We start from the raw sequence: 17,528 nt of genomic DNA, 5'->3' as shown, positions 1-17,528 counted from the left end.
GCCACCACGTTGTACTCTATCTCCGTCCTTTAGAGCGCATCGTGACGAAGATGATGCCGTTCCAAAACCCTCGCAGCGAATTAAGGGCAGCGACGCTCACCATAAGCCCATAGGGTTCCTGACCAGGATACCTGAATGCATAGATGCGATTAATCGTCGCCGCAACCCATGTCGTTAACAGCGCGAGGAAGAAGAGGAAAGGCATGAGGAGGAACTTTCGCAATGATACACCTGATTGATGACGACGCACTATAGGAGCTGAAACGCTGTTAGTAGTGTTCAATTATGACCCCTGGGGGTGGTCTTACTCTCAAAACTCTTCGCATCGTTATCCCCCTGCGTCCGCACGATAGAGCCATTGCTTGCAGAAGCTGTGGAAGACAGGGCGAGACAGTCGTTGCGAGTGAGCATCAACTCATGCCTCAGTTTGAATATCTCGTGAGCGATGAAGAGGTACAGAACAAAGACAAGAGTGATGATGAGCCTAGCTCGGTCAGTCATGAATGTTTAGCTGTGGCAGATACAGAGAGACCTACCATATTGGCCCGTAGTAAAATATTATACGGAAAAGCACCCAATTAGGAGAAATCGAGCACCAGAACTGCAGATAATACTCAGCACAATGCCTGACAGGAACAGGTTCAAGGACTACCAACCGTCACGCCGCCGTACAATGGGCCCCTTTCTGCACTGCGCACGAAGAGGAAGGCGAGTGCCGGAACGAAGGTCAATGTTGTGATGATTCCAAAGTATGTCTTCTCCAGCTTGCGGAGCGCCTCGGGCTCGTAGTGGTAGAAGACGACGAGAACAACATCAATGGTCATGGCAAGCGTCCAAAGCACGTCGGCAACGGGAAACCTGCTCTGTTAGACCCCGGACGGACTCCCTGGATTCTGTATATGAAGCATACATCTGCAAACAGAAGGCCTGGAAGCGGCACAGCCCGGACTCATTGCCGGCCATTGGCCCGCTGACGGATATCATCGTGGCGATAAAGTCGAACAGATTGTAGAATGCATTGATGAGCATGATCCGATGCGTCGGACTGCGGAAGTTCTGGGAAGAGCAAAAGGTCACGAAGATGGTGGCCACGCCGAGGAGCGACAGGGCAGAGGACGTCCGCCCAGCAATGGACAGTTGATGCAGCTGGTACTCAGAAAGCATCATCGTGAGCTTGGTGTCCCTTGGCAGGGACCAGAAGATGGCCGAGAGATCTTGGATGCTGTGCCCTGATCAAGGGGTCTGGCGAGATCCATGAGGCGTGCAGATGTCGCATATCTATGGCAAGAAGTTGCCGCAAGTTGGCGAGGGACATGATGAGAACATGGCTGAGATGGCGTGAGTGACAGAGAAAAGCAAAGAGACAGAATTGTACTGAGCAGCAATTGTGCGATCTGGAGCGCTATTACGCCATCAGCAGCAGCTGTGATAGACCGTCAAAAGCTCCACTGCCGGCGCTTGTTTGCTTTTTCTTCCTCCTCGGACTGCCGCGGCATGAGATTGCGCCTGCGAAGTGCGATTCCAGTGCCCTGGTTCCAATAGATACAGAGAAATCAGTAATCCAGTATATTGCGGTGTGGAAACCCCCTGATGTGGAGATATCTTGTCGTCCATCGTATGTTGGTCGAGCATGATATCCCTATCCACAACGGCCCCGTAACCGATCGGACTCACGAAACAGCATCGGGGCTGCCCGTCTGTCAAGGGTCCAGCCGAGAAATGACAATCACAAAGTTGGACCCTGCGCGGAGACAGAAGATCTCATCGATGGCTCGATGTCGCAATGGCAGCCCTATCCCGTTTGGCGTCCACGCTCAACCGACCTGATCGACACGAGCACGAGCTTGATTCCAACAATTCATGCGGTATCAGCGGTTATAGCAACTTATGACCTGTCAGGCTGTCTCACGACCAGAAATAGCGTAATGGCCGTGGCTGTGCTGGCACACGTTCAGGGGCACTGTGTCCTGACCAGGCGGGCTCCAGCGCTCGGGTTGGCCCCGACAAGATCAAATTTAAGGCCAAGGCTCATATCGAATATCTGGATTCAATGATGTGATTCTAGCCGTGGGGTTGTGTCGATTTGCAGGTTCGCGTGGTCCCCTGCCTGAATGGTTCGTTTACATACTATACAGAGTTCAATCCACCAACGTAGCAAAGTGCATCACTTTCGCTCCTCCACTTGCTCCTCCACTCGCTCGACCATTCCAGTAGCCTCGATTTTCTCGCGCACTTGTTGGAGATCAGCCACCACCACGTCCTCCCCAAAGATCTCGCCGATCTCCTCCAACGTCTTGCCCTTGGTCTCCGGGAAGTAAAAGAACACCGTGATGGCCCCCACGATATTCGTACATAGAAAAAGTGCATAGTATCTAAACCCGACATTGTCAAACGCAACTGGCGAGACCTGGTTAAAGATGATGTTGATGAGGACGTTGCAGACGACTGAAATGGACGAGCCCTTTGCCCGGATGGCCATCGACATGATTTCGGGGACATATATATAGTGGATCGAGTTGTATCCAAGGGAGTATCTGTAAATTAGTTAGCTATCATGGATTTCAGTTATACTGATTCATACATCATTGAGAAGCAGAATATGAACGCAATGGTGAACCCTTTGGCAACCATGTTATCACTATCCACGAAGCCTCCCGAGAGACCCATGACGAGAGCCATGTCAAGCGACATAGCTATGCCCGTAATCCAAAGGGTCTTTTTGCGACCCCAGGTGTCAACATAATAAAGACAGACTAAGTTGGCCAGTGGTCCGACCAGGCCATAGATACTGAGAGTTTGTCAGTGCGCTGAACGACCAAAAGGACAGGGCCAAAAATACCCCGCGAGCAAGGTAACATTGTGTCCTTTCATTCCTAGTCCCTTATAAAGATCTGTCTGGTAGTAGTTTATAACATTGATTCCCGATAGCTGCGTGAAAGCCTGGACAAGCACAGCGAGCACCAGGCGTTTTCGGTTGCTGGGCCGGTTGAAGAGGTCTGCCCACCCAGCAACGTACAGCGTCTTCTCGAACTGCAATTGCTCTCGCATCTGATGGAATTCTGCTCGGGCGGACGAATCGTCGGCGTGTTCTTGCCCATGAAGGCGTTTGATGACTGCAAGGGCCTCGTCGTCGCGATCTTGTTCGAGCAGCCAGCGGGGCGAATATGGCAACCAGAAAATACCCACGAGAATGATTAAGGCCGGAAGACATTCTAGAAGGTTATTAGCCCATGGCTACACAATCTGATTAGGCTCCATACGGAATGCAAGAGGAAACCGCCATTGGAACTCGCCCGTTGCATACGAGCAGCCAAACCCTATCCACTGCCAAAGTCAGAAAGACGACCAAGTAGAATGTGCAAGGACACACATTTGCAAGAGCAAACCCAAATCCCACAAACTGCGCATGCAGACCAGCAATCAGACCGCGTTTATGCGACGGAGCGATCTCGGAGTTGTAGATTGGAATCGTCATATCTGCATTGATCAGTTACTGCTGCTCTACCAACTGTTAACACCACACGCACTCATTATGCCCACCGCAAATCCCCCCACAATCCGACCGGCGATCAGCATTCCAACGTGCACGGTGGCGGCCTGGATTATTCCAGCAATCAGCGCGATCACCGCACCGATCGCGATGGTCTTTTTCCGTCCCAGGACATCCGCACTCCAGCCGGCGAAGAACACGCCAAAGACAGTGCCCGCTCCAAACGTGCTCACAACTGCTCCTTTTATACTTGCTAGAGGATTGTTAGAGATAGCGACAGAGTGATAAAGACGCACTGACGTGTAAATGGTGCGAAATAATCGAGAAACTCTGGCTGGGCGATGACCGTCGATACAATGCCCGAGTCAATACCATACAATAAGGAGCCAACCTATACCATGACAATTAACATCAAGAAATTCAAAGGTACACTGCTTTGGGGTAGATAAGAATTGTATACCGCTGCAAAAAGACCGCAGGCCCATGTGTAGGCGTTGATGCTGAGACGATCTGCCACAGCCATTGTGAACTGGCGACCTCCAAGTACTGATCAACAGGAAAAATGAATATACGTACTGACGTGGCATTGGTGTCTATATATCTATTTAAATAACCGGTACAACTACCAGAGGTCGTCCTCCTATCGTTGAGCTAACCCTCGTAACGACTCGCCGACGTAGTGCAGGCTAAATACAAGTCCTGTTGGAGTCAGGCGCGTGATCACATCCAGCGGACAATTCAGACGACTCGAATCTCAGCATATCCAAAAATATTCCGATGGAGAGGGATTGATACGATATGGCTGCACCCCAGAACCCCAGATCCAAGGCCAGCACCCCACCCGGAGGGCTTGGTATTCTGTCCGCCCAGACGCGAAGGACCGAATGTTGGAGTCAAGCTCAAAGAAAGACTAGAAAAGTCACACTTGACTGGATGGCCGGCTAAAAAAAGGTCTCATGCGAATATCCGCTGCCTAAAATGCCTCGGGATACCCAATGTGGCCTTGTAGTCGATGGTTGGAGAATGTCCTCGACATACATTAAGATCACCCTCACACCCATCGATGCGTGCCCAACTAATTAGCTGCTAGATAGACATACGCAAAATGGTAAAGTTCTCACATGGCTGCTGGCATCCAGCGCCAGACACTCTCATCGACTGGGCAGTCGAGACGGTCGTCGCTGAGACTCGCGACGAAAAACTGCATTTTGTCACGGTATGAATAGAGAAGACCCGGCCCATATAGATTATGAACTGACAAGGACCTGTGCAGTCCTCGAAGCCAATTAACCACCGCGGGGATACGCTGAACAATCCGACGTTGACCCATTCCCTGAGCTCCCCAGTCGACCACGTTCTCTGTCTATCCTCAACCCATTGGACGAGACAGAAAAGCGTCACTCAAGGACCACACTTTGAACTGTTTCCTGGAGGAAAACCAGACCGCGCATCTATTGGCCGCACCAGCAAAACGGCAGAGGGTCTGAGCCTCAAAGAAGGCAGCCTGTCTGCGTCTGTGGATACGCGCCCAAAGTCGTTCGATATCAGCTTCCATGCAAATGGCAAACTCCTGACCAAGCTGGGCTGGCGCTCAATTGGATATGTCAAGCAAGGGACGACGGCACTGCATCCACGCGCAAGCTATCTCGATCCCAACAAGGGCCAGAGATGGGTGACCTACCAGCTGCAGCTCGGGGTTGGCGACAAGGTCTACGGACTAGGCGAGCGTTTCGGGCCTTTTGTCAAGAATGGACAGGTATGCAATATATCCAGTATCCTCTCCGTACTCTTCTAACCCTCTCAGAGCATTGAAATCTGGAATGAAGACGGCGGCACTGGCTCGGAACTGACATATAAAAACATCCCTTTCTTCGTCACCTCTGCAGGATACGGGGTCTTCATCCCTACGTCGAACTTCATCTCTTTCGAGATCCAGTCCGAGCGAACAACACGAGTCAACATATCCGTGCCTGGAGAGTCCCTGGCAATGTATCTGATCTATGGGCCCGACCCAAAGTCAATTGTACAGCGATATACAACCATCACAGGCAAGCCGGCACTCCCTCCTGCGTGGACGTTCGGGCTCTGGCTGAGCACCAGCTTCACAACCGAGTACGACGAAGGCACGGTCACATCCTTTCTAGATGGGATGGCAGAGCGCGACATTCCCGTCAGCGTCTTCCATTTCGACTGTTTCTGGATGCCTGGGTTCAAGTGGTGTGATTATGAGTTTGATAAAGATTACTTTCCAGATGCAAAAGGGCAGCTGCAGCGGATTAAGAGCCGTGGTATACACGTACGTGGTTATTCCTGCCTGGATATTTCATTTAGTACTGACTGGAATGTAGATTTGTGTATGGATCAATCCTTACATTGCTCAAGAGAGCGCAATATTCGAAGAGGCCGCCGACAGGGGCTATTTCCTCAAGAAAACTGATGGCAGCGTGTGGCAATACGACTTCTGGGTAAGAATTCACCTTTGTCAGTCTTATATGGCTACGGCTTACAGTGGAGATTCAGCAAGCTGGCATGGGGTTTATCGATTTCACAAACCCAGAAGCCTGTGGATGGTATCAAGACAAGCTCCAAGCACTGCTCGACATGGGCGTCGATTCTTTCAAGGTGACTTACCTGCCATGGCTAGCAAATTCTGTGTCTTGTCTAACCAGGCTGGCAGACCGACTTTGGCGAGCGCATCCCCACCGGCGACGTTGTATACCATGACGGTTCCAGCCCTGAGAAGATGCACAATTACTACTCCTTCCTCTACAACAAAATCACCTTCGAGGTATTGGAGAGGAACTTTGGTGCGCACAAGGCAGCTCTCTTTGCTCGCTCTGCCACAGCCGGTTGCCAGCGATTCCCCGTGCACTGGGGCGGCGACCCGTACAGCACATTCGAAGCCATGGCCGAAACCCTGCGCGGCGGAATGAGTCTGGCACTTTCTGGCTTTGGTTACTGGGCTCACGACATCGGTGGCTTTGAGGGTAAACCTGATCCTGCTCTGTTCAAGAGGTGGATTGCATTTGGGTTATTCTCCAGCCATTCCAGGTTACATGGCAGTGGTAGTTTCCGAGTAAGACAGAACCATGTCTCTCATATTATGGAAATGGCTAACTAGGAACTAGGTCCCCTGGCTGATTGATGAGTCTGGCGAAGCGGACAAAGTCTTGAAGTACTTCGTGCACGCTAAGCACTCTCTCATGCCATATCTCTACTCCAGCGCTATTGAAACACACAAAACTGGTGTTCCTATGCTGCGTGCTCTATTCATGGAGTATCCCAACGACCCCATGGCCTGGTATCAGGATATGCAGTATTTCCTGGGCGATAGCCTCCTGGTTGCACCGGTGTTCAACGCGGAGGGCGATATCCAATACTATCTTCCCAAGGGAGATTGGTATGGTATCCTAGACGGAAAGATGCGCACTGGGGGTCAGTATTTAACTGAGAAGCACGACTTCTTTTCCCTGCCCGTACTCCTGCGCCCGGGCTATGCTATATTCCGCAGTTTAAGCCCGGACACGGGCAGCGTAGTGTACGACTGGAGCAAGGACGTGATTCTCCTGGTAAACTGGATAGAAGGAATGGACACGACAGCTCGGATCGCAGACTATGAAAACCCTGGAGAGATTAAGATTGCGATGAGAATCCGCGAGACTGATGAGGGGACTACTGCTCAGGTCATACAAGGCAGCATTGCTACACCCGTGCAGATTAAAGTGGTAAACAAGCGTATTCAATCTGCTAATGTGGAAGTCCTTGGGGAGAATATTCTGCGTCTGCATGAAGGGGTTTCCCTCGTTTCATTCACACTGGATTAGATGGTCGCTGCAACCGTTGAGTCTGATATATGATGGCGACTGTATGAGCAATTACTCTGGTAATTTCTTGCCAAGAAATTAGACATGGGAGTCTTTATATCTATTTCAGATCTATCCTTGTCCTTTATATCAGATCCTTTATAGCTTCATTCAAGCCATAGTGTGACTTGGGCAGGCGAATTCTTTGTTACCGTTCTACATATCTGTTGTCCATCCTCATGAGATAAAAATTATCATTTGATCTAATACAGTCACTTTCCTCAACAATGATGACACGGTGGTCTCCCATAATATTGTGGATTGTTTTTCTGCTCGAAGTTGTGGCATTTCCTACTCCAGATCTCGTAAGTATATACTACAGTTGATTGAATGATCTCTGACAAGGACAACTCTACAGTATCTACCACTCTCTATCACGATATGGGACAAAGAGGGTTGCACAGGCAATAAAATGACGACGACTTTTGACCCATTTATATTACCTTATGGCCAGGACACACAAACAACCCTTGTTGGTGCGAGCATAAAACTGTCGCGACCATTGTCGAACCAGGAGCAGCTGGCCATTTCGTCCACTGATCTCATTTCTTACTGGGAATCTGAACCCTCGTACCGCGAGACTTCGTGTTATATCTTCCGGCACAGTTACTTTGCATCGGATAAGATGACCGAATGTGTTGATACAGTATGGTTCATGTGCCTGCGACTCTGGCGCAATGAGGGTCTTGAAGAGGTTACATTCGAATATAAATTTCTTGATCTATTAAATAGTTGATTTGAGCAAGCAAGAACTATCACAGCCGGCAGCAGGGTGTTATAGGATTGGCCTTGTCATGAATCGGATGTTATGAATAGGGTAAATATCATAGCCATAGCGCTCATAACGAAGCAACATTAGGCCTGCGCTTCAAATAAGTCTGCAACTGCCGCTTACTGTCCTCAATCACGTCGTAGCCAAAGTTATGGTCCCAAAACTCCGGCTGGTTTGTAGGCACACTGACACCGTCGGGCATATACTGCTGCGCCTGTTCACGCACCCTGAATGCCTGGTCCTGTCCAGCGAGTGACAGGATCTGCATTGCCGAGACCCGCTTAAGCCGTATTTTCTCGAATAATTCAAGCCTCCTGCGTATTTCGTCCCTCGGGGGATCGGGCTGAAGGTCTGCAAATACCTCACCTAGTGCCGCCGCATCCTCGATTGCTTGAGCCCCCCCTTGGCCTTGATCTGAAATGGGTCAGTATGATAGACAGCTTAAATTATGTTTCTAAACTCACGGGGAAGCATGGGATGCGCCGCATCGCCGATGAGCAGCAGACAGCCCTTGCTGAATGTTGGGATAGGATCGCGGTATAACAGTGGCCACCGCGTGATGCTCGTCGCTTTCCTATGCTTGCTTAGCAATTGTATCGAGGGAAATATTGGTAGGCTACCTGATAATCTTCAGAACATCAGGGTGAAAGTCGTGAAAGTAGGAGAGCACGTCCTCGACTTCAGCAGAACGCTGCCAGTCTGGTCATTGTTAGTTGGACAGCTGAAAAGAAGGCGAGGATTCCTACCTTCGCGTTCATGGTCCCCTGTCTCTCTATCTTCGTGCACAGCGACGAAGTTCTGGATAGAGTTACTATTGATTGTCAGCACTGTCCAAGAACGATATGTGGTTAGCCCTACTCGGCACAAGGATACCAAACCAGGCGTCGCATGTGTCCCTCGACGGCGAATATTTTCATCAAACCGTCCTCAAGTTTTGTGGCGCCACCTTCAAGCAGGCAAGCTATATCAGGATCCGCTCGTAGCTCCTCAACAGCTAACAAGAACCGAAAGACAGCCCAGCCTGTAGTCACGACAGGAGTTGCCTGGCCGGTAACATGACGGAGAGCAGAAGAATGCACACCGTCTGCTCCCACAATTAGGTCGGCATGGTGTCTCGAGCCATTTGCAAGTGTAATGAACCCCTTCTCAGTATCGTAGTCGACGACTTCTGCACGCAGGATAATATCCACAGACGTTCCCAATCCTGCAGGGTCAGTGGCCACGCGTCGCAGCTCTGAATGAAGATCGACTCGATGCGCCAGAAGCCACGGTCCACCGCACAGTCCAGTAAAGTCGGGATATTGCAATTCGGATATGGTGTCGAGCGAGGTGCCTGATATCAACAGATGCCGGTGTGCCTCCACCATGCGCGCTCTCCTCACGTCGAAATCCCACTGCGCAAGGACGTGGGAGGCATTGGGGCAAACATTTATTGCTGCGCCAACCTCGCGAAGCAAGCTTGAGCGTTCGAATATCTGTCAGGCGTTAGTTTCCTGGCGGTGATTTCGCCATCAAGAACCCCCCACCTTGACATCGTGGCCTTTGCGACGGAGACCAATTCCGGCAGCAAGACCAGCAATTCCAGCTCCGACAATAATGACCTTCATATCTAGGGTGAGTGAGATCCCGCCAGTCAAGGCTGCGTGTCTGCGTAAGAAACCGTAGTCGGTGTTGGTTGAAGATGGGTTCGGATCATTCCAGAGGTCGAGTCACGGTGAGACTGACAGACGTCTCAGTCGCCTTGATGATAAGAACCGGTCAGATTCGTGTTACACCGCGTCGATTGTGTCCAGCCAGAGACGAACTGGACTCGACGTCTCCTTGCTGCAATATCCCTGCCCTTGCGTCGGCCCCCGAAGACCACCATCATCCTCTCTACTCTCGACTTGAGGGTGCTTGAGCGCAGGGTTGTTTCATCGCATGGTAAGATAGTATGTTGCTGTTATCCATTATAAATTGATGATAGAGTACCTAGTAATGGAGGCTTTGTCCGAGCAGAGAGTATGTGCGGGTCAATGCAGGAAGCGCCGGTGAGAGACTCGACAGGCTAAATATGCTATGACACTGTAAGTGCGAGCATCAATTCGGTACTCTCTTACTATCTGACCTGTCATATCCAAATTTCAGTTGATTTGTTGGTATCCGGGGCTGCATGGGCCGGTTATCTCAGACATCTCCGGCAGGGCAGCAGTACATTCTGGAGATAAAAGTAAAATTGATTTGATCAAAATATACAGTAGCCAACTCAGTATCAATCAGTTAATTGTCAGCTTATGACGCATTCTATATTAGAATTAGTAATCGTCCCCCGCATCAGCTCGTATATAACCAGCACGCGGGGTCAAGGATATTCGTCTGATCGCAGTGTACGGGGTACTTGGGTCAAATTACAGTAGGAAATACCGTCAGGATAGCATCCAAAATGCCTCATGCCATCGCAAAAGTGGGCGACCATGTCGTCGCCGAGACGGACTCGTGGGAGACGGTGGAAGGCAATATCTACGTATGTAGATAATCTCTCTATTAGACGTTGCTAATTTGATACAGTTCCCAGAGTCTTCTATCAAGGATAGGAGCATTCTTAAATCCTCTGATCTCTCCACATTCTGTCCGTGGAAAGGCCACGCTTCGTACTGGAGCGTAGTTGTCGACGGTAAGCAGCTTACACCCATACAATCGACGCCCAACTAAGGTGGGTGTCAGGAAAAACAAACCAGAATGCAGTTTGGTACTATAAAGAGCCATATGAAGCCGCTATTAATATCAAGGACCATGTCGCTTTCGGTGAGTTGCAGCCTCAGGGTTCTCTTGCGCACTCTAACATCAACAGATAAAAAGCAGGTGGACATCACAGAGGAATAAGATTGGTATCGATAAATAGTCTATGCATAATCAAATATCATCATCACTAATGGCATTACAACACCGACACAGCACTGCTGGTAAAGCCTCCATCTACGACCAAGTTGTGCCCCGTAATATACTTGGCCGCATCACTGGCCAGGAACGCAGTCGCATTGGCAACATCAATGGCATCGCCCATTCTCCCCAGTGGAATTGGCTGCTGCATGATCTTGTTATAAGCCTCCTCTTGCCCGCTCGTCTTCAAGCTCTCAACCAGCGGCGTGTACATGAGCCCCGGGGCGATCGAGTTCACCCGCACCCCCTTGGGTGCATACATGACAGCAGTGACCTTTGTAAAATGAATCACCGCAGCCTTTGCAGACGAATACGCAACCTGCGGCTTTCCAATGTACCGCATGCCCGCGATAGACGCATTGTTGATGACAACCCCGGATCCCTGTTTCTCCATAATCGGCAGCACAACATGGCAGGCCAGGTAGACACTCGTAAGATTAATCTGCAGCTGCTTTTCCCAGAGCTCCTCGGGCATCGTCGCCGGGTCGCCCGTTGCAGTGGCACCGACATTGTTAATCAGGATATCGATTCGCCCGTACTGCGCCACGACGGCGTCGGCGACCTTCTGCACGTCGCTGGACGAGGTGACGTCCGCCTGCATGACATCGCAGACCCCGCCCTCCTCTCGAATTCGACTCGCTGTGTACTCTGCCGCCGGTAATGAGAGGTCGCATCCGACCACCTTTGCGCCGCTGTAGGCGAGGAGTCGCGCCATGGCAGCGCCGTTGCCCCAAGTGTCTGAGCCGGGGATGCGAGTCTGGCCGACGCCCATGACGAGGGCGACCTTGCCCTTAAGGTCGGGGTATGTAGCGAAGGACATGATAGCGTGGTGAACGGCGAGTCAGCGATAGAAAGCGAACAATGCAGTGCGTGCACTATAGGGAAATCCGGCCAGCCAGCGTCTTAAGTCTAACAGCTCTACGAGGATCGTGGCCGCGCGACGCGGCATTTCAGTCCTTGAATTTTTTGTGATCAAAGCGCAGTTCGGAAACTTTCCGATATATGGTATCCAAGTCCAAGAAATGCCAACCCTTTCATGTTCTGCCGCGTGGTGTGGACGCCCGGACGTGCTGGAGGGAGCTCCGGTGGTGGACGCCACGCACGGAATCCCTCCGAGCTGGTGGAGCTGCATCCCACTACTACCGTATACTATGATACAAGCCTCGTCTGCTGGTTCTGGGCGGGTCGTCTCGGCAGAGATTAGACGGTGATGTCTATCTACAATTTGTCTATCAAAACGAGTGGAACTGGCTCTCGACCCGCCACTGTAGACTACTGCAGACCAGTACAGTATAGGAACTTAGAAAGAACGTAGTGGGCCGTCAGTCATTAGTTATATTAAGTTACTGTAGATCTAATAGATCAAGTCCTGGCATAAAATCGTGGCGATCTCTGCATCCTTCGCCAGCGTGGGACCGGAATACGCAGTCTCCTGCAAGAATCCCAGCGCAAAGTTGCACCACGATCGATATCGCGAGGGTACAACCTGTTGTACCCTGGGATCGCTGCAGTGTCGGAAGCACCATACAAGGATGATGTGGCAGTAGAGTCTACAGCTGGTGATTAACCACGCTATTCGCACAACGGGGCTGGGAAAGAACGTACTGTGAGGATATTTGAAACTTCAGCGGCATACAGCTCGGCATCACTGCGATGACCCTGATAATGGGCTCCCATTGGAAGATCTGGTCAAAGACTACTGCGCATCTGCGCAGCTCCGCATCTGTCGTGTCCTCTGGCCGGCTGATGACCTTGTGCCTGTTTCAAATCAGTCAAGAACATGTGATGGAAGAGGTCTTTCTTACAGCAGGGGTCTCCCAAAGTGGAACTTGGCTATGATATACCGGAAGCGAAGCCAGGAGACGACGAGGATCTCACTTGGTGAGTCTGGCAATGGAGCCAGGTGGTCGTCGTCGAATTGAAGACCCGTGGGCAGCTGGTTTCGCCATCTCTCAAGCTGCTGATACAATTCTTCCTCTACTGAATGCGATGAATATTCACCTGGCCAGTTAGCACGAACGGACTGAAAAAAGACAGACAGAAAGGACGTACTGGTGAAAAATATACTAGACTTGGTCCTCGTCAAGAGGATCCGGTGGGCGACCTGCGCCAGAAAATGGTAATGAAAGAAAGAATCGTCCTCTTCAGCTTCTGATTCCATCGGGAGGAACGCAGGCTGCTTCATCTTGACAAACGTGGGCAATGGAACGCGCTGCGAGAGCTCGTCGAGCTGGCCTCCAGGGAGCTTCAGCTCCTGCGCCAGGATAGCATCGAACATGACGGTATTCCAGAACAGCCGCGACCACATGTCTACAATCCACTCGTCGCAGGGGGTGGGAACACTACGATTGTTAGCCCTACTTTGTCAAGACTGACCGGGTGTCTTACTTCTCCCAGAACATGCGACAGCAGGTGCTGGCTCGGTTGGCCATTGTCCACCAGTCGACAGGCCGCACCAGTTGTGCATAGAACATACTATAAACAGTCAGTGATGCCTCGCTGAAACATTCTAAATAGTATACCTCGACAGCAGATAGTACTGGCAGCTCTGCATGTCATTGTCGTTGATCAGCCACCCGATGCGTTTCCTGGACTCGTTGAAGAAGGCCAGCCCTGGTATACTCGCTTCAACGCCAGGCCCCATGTACTCATAGCTGGTATCGCTGCTCCCCGATAACTTGCGGTGGCCCTGGGCCCGATACTCGTGGAACTCCCCCAGAGCCCGCTTGGACCAGCAGCCCAGGGCCATCACAGCCAGCACAACACAGCTCTCGACGTCGTATCCAAACTCGCCCTTGATGGCCGCAGGCAGCGTATGGCGCAGGAAGAATGTGCGGTCCATCATCGGGTATGTGAGGTGGAATGTGGAAAAGTACGATTCGCACAGCTCCTTCACCATCGACACGCTGAGATTCCCCAGCAAGTCCGTCTCGTTTCTGCTCCCCGGCCGCGGACCCGTTGGCAGACGGGGCCTCTTCATCTCAAGCGCTGTTGAGTAGTCGACGCCGTGCTCGTTGACAATCGCCTTGATCGCGTCCGGCAGCATCGGGAGGATCGGCTTCCATAGGATGACCTGGTGCGCACTCCAGGGGACGACGGCGGATGGAGGGAAGCTGGGCGCACTCTCAACGACATCGTGCGCTGGAGGAGAAACATAGGTAGGTGGTGGAGGGTTGTCTGCTGTCCAGGGCGTGCCTGGGTGTGGGATATTGCCAGCATTGGGGGAATAGCCAGCGGCCGTCTTTGCGGAAATATTATCCAGCTTGCATTCCAGACGTCCCAGCATCCGGAGCAGAGCATTCGAAGAGATCTCGCTACTACCCTCATCAGATTTACCTCTGTAGAGATAACGAATAAAAAGACCTACCGAGTTTGCTTGCGATAGCTGTAGACGCACTCGGCGCCCAGTCCCCGACACAGCCCACAAGGAAACTGCTCGTCGCAGCGTGTCTTCTTCACGCGACAGCGCTCGCAGGCCTGATGATGATTACTTGCATATTAGCGAGGCCATGGCGGCGATACACATCACAGAGCATACCTGTCTGGCGACGTCGTGGCGCCGCTTCTTGCCCCCCGGCGGCTCGTTGCGGTGGTCCGGACCCAGTTCCTCGCTGGTGTGACTAGTCATGGTGGGCTGATATGGAAGCAAGGTGGATTGAAGCAGAAAAGGCGAATCAAACAGGCAAAGCCTAGCGTGGCAGAGGCCCAGGGGGAGGAGCTGGTCCCGGAGTCCGGAGCTCGAAAGTACGGCCAGACTGCGGCCACCCTCCCAGTGCGGGCCTGGACTCCCGGAGCGCCCGGCGAAGGCTGTTTCTCCATCGGGGATCCACTGGCTGCCCTCGTGAAGGCGATCTTGGGCCAATAATCCGGTTCCTTGCGAGGCTGCTGGGGCATATCCGGAGACTAACAGTGCTCCGGATCCACGCTCTCCACCGAGCTGCGTCAGGACTCAGGACTCAGGCCATAATGGTAACTACAGACTACAACAAAGTGATTGTGTTCAGTAGGTACTGCGGTCTATTCTATATACTCAGGTTTAAGTCTATCTTCTATAACCAAGCTCGGTCGCCTTTATCTGCAGGCCCAGAATACGCGAGTAGTACCGCGACACTGCCAGATTCCCTCCCATAAACCACAGTCCCCTATGTCCAGATGGCCTCCAGATGCCTCTCATCTCGCTGCTCTCGTCGAACCCCCAGACGTCACCCACTGAGTCGGCCGTTTCGTCGCCAAAGAGACGTCTTGTCTGCGTGCGCATGTTCTGGTAGCCCGTCGCAAGCATAACCTCGTCGGCCTGGAGCTCAGTCCCATCGGCGAATTTCAGGCCATGAGCGAGGACTTGACTGATCTCTACTCCCTGCTTGATTTTGATATGCCCGTCGATAATGAGCTGGCTGGCTCCGACGTCGATGTAGTATCCCCCTCCGCGCTGAAAGTACTTGAGCAATAGCCCTGCCCCGTTGGGTCCATTATCCACTTTGAACCCTGCTTTCTCGAGACCTGTAATCTTTTCTCGATCATAGTCATTTTGGATTGCAGTGACACCGATCTGCTGTGTCTTGAGCAGCTCAGCTGGCATGCCCCAGAACCACAGGTCTGCATCCTCAGTGGGAGGACCATCTTCGTCATAGAGACCCTTAAGGCCAATATCAGTGATAGCTTCAGACGAAATGACACACGTCGTGCTGCGCTGGACCATGGTAACATCATACCCCTTCTCGTAGAAGTCCTGGGCAATGTCGTGGCCAGAGTTGCATGACCCTATCACAACAGCTTTCTTCCCTTTATTTGCATGCAAGGCACCCTTAAAGTCAGAGCTGTGACAGATGCGATCGCCCTTGAAGCTGTCAAGACCAGCCAGGGGCGGAATATACTTCTCGCCAGAATGTCCCGTAGCCTGGATGATATGCCGGGGGTGCACTGTTCTCGTAGCCACCGTATTGTCGGCATTGCGACGCTCCAGCACGACACTCCATTGCTTCCCATTCCAGGCTGGCGCCTTGAGTGTCGTACGAGTCCAGACATTCAACTCCAGCAGCTTGGCGTAAGCTTCAAAGAACTCGGCGAGCTTGTCCTTGGGGGTGAAGACCGGCCAGTGCGGCGGGAAGCTGATGTAGGGCATATGGTCGAACCACACCGGATCGTGCAGGACGAGCTGGTGGTATCGCTGACGCCAGTTGTCGCCAATCCGGTCATTCTGGTCAATGACCAGGGTATCGACATCGAGCATCTTCAGCCTGGCAGCGGCCGTCAAGCCTCCTTGGCCGGCGCCTATCTGTGTCAGATATGGTCATATCAAGTCAAATAGAACATACCAATAACCAGCACAGCAGGCTCCTTTTCGCCGAATTCAGCGTCAGCCTCTCGTCTCTCTTGCCAGTTCTTGCGATCAGGACGACCGCCGTGCTCAACCCCCTTGCTGCGACGCCCATTGAGTGGCTCCTCGTGCCCCTTGAGCTCCAGCAACGAGGTGAAAAATGTGAAGATCCTCCAGTCCCCGTCCTGCTGAGCAAGTCGCACGACTCCACGGCCCCTGCCGAATTCCAAATCGATCGTAGTGAAGAACTGGATGCCGTGGGAGTGTCCCAGTCCATCGAGGGAACAAGCAACCGGGCGTCGAAAGTCAGAGGATCGATCGATATCAACCTGTAAGGCGCGATTACAATTGGCATCAAGGAAGCTGGCAATGCTGTCTCGCCCTTTTGCTGTATGGAGATCCCAAGAGAGGCACAGGTGGTCCCTCCAGTAACCATCTGTAAAGAACAGCGACGCGACGGCCTTGAAGTCTCGCTTTGCTAAGGCGTCGTTGAACCTATCGACCACGCCCTGGGCCACTGCATCTAAGTCTGAGGGGAATAGACTCGACGGCGCAGTCGCTGGGAACTTCCCAAGGGGTACATTGACGGGGCCATTGGCTTGAGAGACGGTCATGATTATGGTTCTATCCTTGACAGGTATACTCTATACATCTCACCACGAGTCCACGACAAGCCTTTATAGCGGAATCAAATCCCGCGATGTCTTCCAGTAGTTCAGCACCAGCTCCAGGAAAACATTGCTCCCCCGCATTCCCCGCAAGATTCGCAGTATATCCGTCGATACAAGCCTTACAAGGTGGAAATCTGGTTCGGAGCATCCGGAGGGCTCCGGGGGACTCCATCAGCAGTGGATTCAGCGTGTCTGAACGGTGCAATGTGGCTGGACGTGGACAACTCCGGTCCGGCGATCAGCAACCCCCAGCGAGTCATGACTCCGATCAACCTTTACTGGACACTTTGATTGGGCCCTGCTCCCCACTGCTCAGTCCTTCGTTTCTCCAGAGCCGTACGTTTGGTCGCTAGGGCGCATCTTGCCGTGTTTGAGGATGAAGTCCGGGGTACGGGCGTCGAAGCCACTGGCCATGCGAGGAGTTGCAGCACCAGCAACAGCAACACTCCTGGATTCCCCCTTTAAAAGCGCATTCTGTCGTGCAGCGACAATCCCC

General features: G+C 52.1%; 8 protein-coding genes across 8 annotated transcripts; 2 read left to right on the top strand and 6 right to left on the bottom strand.

Moving 5' to 3' along the window:
* Nucleotides 1-16: 16 nt before the first annotated feature.
* gprI (putative cAMP receptor (Car4)) lies at nucleotides 17-1,167 on the bottom strand (the record flags this gene model as incomplete). Its single annotated transcript, XM_040845343.1, has 5 exons — nucleotides 17-258; nucleotides 309-484; nucleotides 537-601; nucleotides 657-858; nucleotides 911-1,167. The coding sequence occupies 5 exons, from the start codon at nucleotides 1,165-1,167 to the stop codon at nucleotides 17-19; spliced, it is 942 nt and encodes a 313-aa protein (XP_040698632.1).
* A 997-nt stretch (nucleotides 1,168-2,164) lies between these two features.
* Nucleotides 2,165-4,013, bottom strand: ASPSYDRAFT_93723 (sugar porter family MFS transporter; the record flags this gene model as incomplete). Its single annotated transcript, XM_040852876.1, has 8 exons — nucleotides 2,165-2,534; nucleotides 2,582-2,788; nucleotides 2,840-3,212; nucleotides 3,261-3,324; nucleotides 3,371-3,477; nucleotides 3,528-3,743; nucleotides 3,791-3,881; nucleotides 3,951-4,013. The coding sequence occupies 8 exons, from the start codon at nucleotides 4,011-4,013 to the stop codon at nucleotides 2,165-2,167; spliced, it is 1,491 nt and encodes a 496-aa protein (XP_040698631.1).
* A 561-nt stretch (nucleotides 4,014-4,574) lies between these two features.
* ASPSYDRAFT_185802 (uncharacterized protein) lies at nucleotides 4,575-7,574 on the top strand. Its single transcript, XM_040843570.1, has 7 exons — nucleotides 4,575-4,706; nucleotides 4,764-5,246; nucleotides 5,295-5,786; nucleotides 5,839-5,955; nucleotides 6,011-6,112; nucleotides 6,168-6,566; nucleotides 6,619-7,574. Exons 1-7 carry the CDS (start codon nucleotides 4,596-4,598, stop codon nucleotides 7,312-7,314), a joined length of 2,400 nt encoding a protein of 799 aa, XP_040698630.1. The 5' UTR covers nucleotides 4,575-4,595; the 3' UTR covers nucleotides 7,315-7,574.
* Nucleotides 7,575-8,068: 494 nt separating this feature from the next.
* Nucleotides 8,069-10,120, bottom strand: ASPSYDRAFT_49905 (putative salicylate hydroxylase). The gene is made up of 6 exons (XM_040847964.1): nucleotides 9,652-10,120; nucleotides 8,984-9,600; nucleotides 8,872-8,936; nucleotides 8,746-8,824; nucleotides 8,590-8,699; nucleotides 8,069-8,539 (listed from the first exon to the last, which is right to left on the bottom strand). Exons 1-6 carry the CDS (start codon nucleotides 9,730-9,732, stop codon nucleotides 8,193-8,195), a joined length of 1,299 nt encoding a protein of 432 aa, XP_040698629.1. The 5' UTR covers nucleotides 9,733-10,120; the 3' UTR covers nucleotides 8,069-8,192.
* A 427-nt stretch (nucleotides 10,121-10,547) lies between these two features.
* Nucleotides 10,548-10,987, top strand: ASPSYDRAFT_93720 (DUF427 domain-containing protein; the record flags this gene model as incomplete). The annotated part of the gene is made up of 4 exons (XM_040852875.1): nucleotides 10,548-10,628; nucleotides 10,673-10,778; nucleotides 10,829-10,909; nucleotides 10,956-10,987. The coding sequence occupies 4 exons, from the start codon at nucleotides 10,548-10,550 to the stop codon at nucleotides 10,985-10,987; spliced, it is 300 nt and encodes a 99-aa protein (XP_040698628.1).
* On the bottom strand, nucleotides 10,611-11,970 carry ASPSYDRAFT_49902 (SDR family NAD(P)-dependent oxidoreductase). Its single transcript, XM_040847963.1, has 4 exons — nucleotides 10,956-11,970; nucleotides 10,829-10,909; nucleotides 10,673-10,778; nucleotides 10,611-10,628 (listed from the first exon to the last, which is right to left on the bottom strand). Exon 1 carries the CDS (start codon nucleotides 11,862-11,864, stop codon nucleotides 11,043-11,045), a length of 822 nt encoding a protein of 273 aa, XP_040698627.1. The 5' UTR covers nucleotides 11,865-11,970; the 3' UTR covers nucleotides 10,611-10,628; nucleotides 10,673-10,778; nucleotides 10,829-10,909; nucleotides 10,956-11,042.
* Nucleotides 11,971-12,359: 389 nt separating this feature from the next.
* On the bottom strand, nucleotides 12,360-14,772 carry ASPSYDRAFT_185794 (Zn(II)2Cys6 transcription factor). The gene is made up of 8 exons (XM_040843569.1): nucleotides 14,583-14,772; nucleotides 14,412-14,521; nucleotides 13,567-14,361; nucleotides 13,433-13,519; nucleotides 13,097-13,386; nucleotides 12,850-13,045; nucleotides 12,650-12,802; nucleotides 12,360-12,594 (listed from the first exon to the last, which is right to left on the bottom strand). Exons 1-8 carry the CDS (start codon nucleotides 14,670-14,672, stop codon nucleotides 12,399-12,401), a joined length of 1,917 nt encoding a protein of 638 aa, XP_040698626.1. The 5' UTR covers nucleotides 14,673-14,772; the 3' UTR covers nucleotides 12,360-12,398.
* Nucleotides 14,773-15,059: 287 nt separating this feature from the next.
* Nucleotides 15,060-17,326, bottom strand: ASPSYDRAFT_210539 (uncharacterized protein). The gene is made up of 2 exons (XM_040843996.1): nucleotides 16,360-17,326; nucleotides 15,060-16,315 (listed from the first exon to the last, which is right to left on the bottom strand). The coding sequence occupies exons 1-2, from the start codon at nucleotides 16,973-16,975 to the stop codon at nucleotides 15,087-15,089; spliced, it is 1,845 nt and encodes a 614-aa protein (XP_040698625.1). The 5' UTR covers nucleotides 16,976-17,326; the 3' UTR covers nucleotides 15,060-15,086.
* Nucleotides 17,327-17,528: the final 202 nt, after the last annotated feature.

The sequence above is a fragment of the Aspergillus sydowii genome (genome assembly GCF_001890705.1).
Source record: "Aspergillus sydowii CBS 593.65 unplaced genomic scaffold ASPSYscaffold_13, whole genome shotgun sequence".
In the NCBI taxonomy this organism is placed as follows: domain Eukaryota; kingdom Fungi; phylum Ascomycota; class Eurotiomycetes; order Eurotiales; family Aspergillaceae; genus Aspergillus; species Aspergillus sydowii.
The sequence above is the reverse complement of the archived record's forward strand: the minus strand, read 5'-3'. Positions and strand labels throughout refer to the sequence as shown.